Below are 2,260 nucleotides of genomic sequence, written 5' to 3'. Positions count from 1 at the left end.
CCCTTCTCTCTTGTTTGTGCTTTGTTTATTTTTTTGTGCTTCGTGACGCGCCTTCCTGCGCGCGTGCCTCATCGCTCTCATGCTTGCCTCCCTTGTCCGACTCCCTCAACCCGACAACGCCACCGCCACCACTGCCATCTGCATCTGTTCCACGAGAGGACGTGTAGAACTGCGGGCACGCCGCGCTCTCTGCTGGTGCCCGTGGTCGTGCTGCGCCGTCGCATGCAGGCGCGCGCTGTTGCATTCCTCATTCGCTGCCCATATTTTTCCTTTGCGTGTATGTGCCAGCCAATGGCCCATGCGCCCCCGCTGTGCACGCGCCGCAGTGCCACTTGCCTGTCTCGTCACCACTGCCTCCCCCGCATGTCTCTCCCCGTCTATCCGTCCCTCTCTTCTCCCCCCTGCACACTGCTGCCCACGCCGCCCATCCCTCCTCGGCCCCTCACACCACACCCGCACACAACAACACGCCCAACAACAACGCGTGCGCGCGCACGCCACCGCAATACAGACATCGCGTCGCCACACCTCGACTCTCCACCGCTCTCCCATCTGACCCCCCTCCTGCCTACCGCCTCCTCTCTCCTCGTCCGCTGTGCTGCGTCGTTTTTTTCGACTTGTCGCTCCTTTTTGTGACGATGTCCGGGTTGCCGTTTCCATCGCTTCGGTGTCTTCCTGCTGTGCCACTGGATTATAAGAGGACTCTCATTCTCTACGTGGTCCTCCAGTTCGTGGCGTTCATTCTGTTACTGGTGGGAACGCCTCTGGACATTTTCCGCTCAAACCCTGCTGGGATGTCGAAGACGCTAATTTGTATCACCTTGTGGGGTTTCAAGAACGACTGCTCATCACTTCATTCCGACCTGACATTGGATGATATATTTCATTACTGCCCTGATAGACTAAGGCGTTTTCGTGCTCTGCAGATATTCGTGATTGTCTCCATCGTCGTGTACGGCGCTGCGTTTATCGCGGGCTTTACTTTGCTGTTCTGCTTCGCTGTCTTGCGCCTAACCTGCATGGCGCTCAACATCGTCGGCAGTGTAATTTTGTGCGTTGCGATAGTAATCGTGGCCGCCACGTTCAGCAAGGACGATGGCCAAAATTGCAGGCGACTTAGCAGTATAGGGTATAGACTCGGTGCGAGCTTTTTCCTTTTTGTGGTGGCCTGGATACTGGATATCATCAACATGATCATCCTCCTGCTCCCTTATACCGACACCGAGAGTGCTGTTGATAAAAAGGCAGAGCCACCGACAGCGCAGGAGTAGGATGGAGGTAGTAGGAGGGAGCGGGTAGCGCGGTTGAGAGCGGAGCGGTCCCTCTCCCACACTGGCGTCCTCGTGGTGGAGCCGGTGTCGGCGAGGATGAGGGTGCGCAAGCTGCGGGTTCCCGTGTGTGCCCTTCGCCGGCCCAGCCCTCTCGCTCCCTGTCGTGTGTGCGTGCGCGTGCGCGGGCAGCAGCGGCACCGCCGTGCACAGGCACCGCTGCCAAGGGGGCGATTGCAGCACTTCCCGCATGCCTGCGTGTGATACACGGCGGCTGCGTGTGTGCAGGCGCATGCACCCCTGCGACCCTCCTCCCTCTTGTTCCGTGAGCGGCCCCCGCGGCCATCGCTCACTTACGCTGCCGTTGTTCGCGGGTGCCGCCCCACGCTCTCGCCTTACTCGACGCTCGTCTCTTTCGAGCTAGCTCATGCTTGCTGTTCTGCTCTGCGCGCAGAGAGAGGTGCGTGGCGTGTGCGTGCGCCTCTGCGCCTCCCTCCGCTGCTCGCACCCTCCCTGTGCGCGTGTGTGCTGGCGGAGGCGGCTGGCTGTGGCGACGACGCAGGCACGGGCAGCAGCCGTGCAGCACAGCAGGCGCGTACACGCATACACACCTATACACGCGGGAACGGGACTGCAGGCGAGGGGCAGCACCGGAGAATGCGCGGCGGCACGAGCGAGTGCGACGGTGGAGCGGAGCAGAGGCGGCGCTGCTTTCCTGCTCGCTCCTCTGGCGTCTGGCTCGAGCCCGTCTGCGTGTGCGCCCCCTGTGTCGCTGTGTCTCCTCGCCTCTCTCCTGCGCGATTTGTTTCGATGGCTTCGTTGCTTACGCACCCCACCGAGTCCTCCAGGCTCCACCGTGTGGAGTTGCCACGCCGTATGTGACGGGTTGCAGCGCACCGACGCGACTGTGGGGAGAGAAGCACTGCATCCAGGTCGACTACACTGCAGGGCCTCACAGGGCCCTGACCGGAGGCTGGGCAGCATTCTCCCTC

General features: G+C 61.5%; 1 protein-coding gene across 1 annotated transcript; it reads left to right on the top strand.

The window, feature by feature from the left end:
• Positions 1 to 638: 638 nt before the first annotated feature.
• LDBPK_341690 (amastin-like surface protein, putative) lies at positions 639 to 1,271 on the top strand (the record flags this gene model as incomplete). The annotated part of the gene is made up of 1 exon (XM_003864282.1): positions 639 to 1,271. The coding sequence occupies one exon, from the start codon at positions 639 to 641 to the stop codon at positions 1,269 to 1,271; it is 633 nt and encodes a 210-aa protein (XP_003864330.1).
• Positions 1,272 to 2,260: the final 989 nt, after the last annotated feature.

This window comes from Leishmania donovani, chromosome 34 (genome assembly GCF_000227135.1).
Source record: "Leishmania donovani BPK282A1 complete genome, chromosome 34".
NCBI lineage: Eukaryota > Euglenozoa > Kinetoplastea > Trypanosomatida > Trypanosomatidae > Leishmania > Leishmania donovani.
The sequence above is the reverse complement of the archived record's forward strand: the minus strand, read 5'-3'. Positions and strand labels throughout refer to the sequence as shown.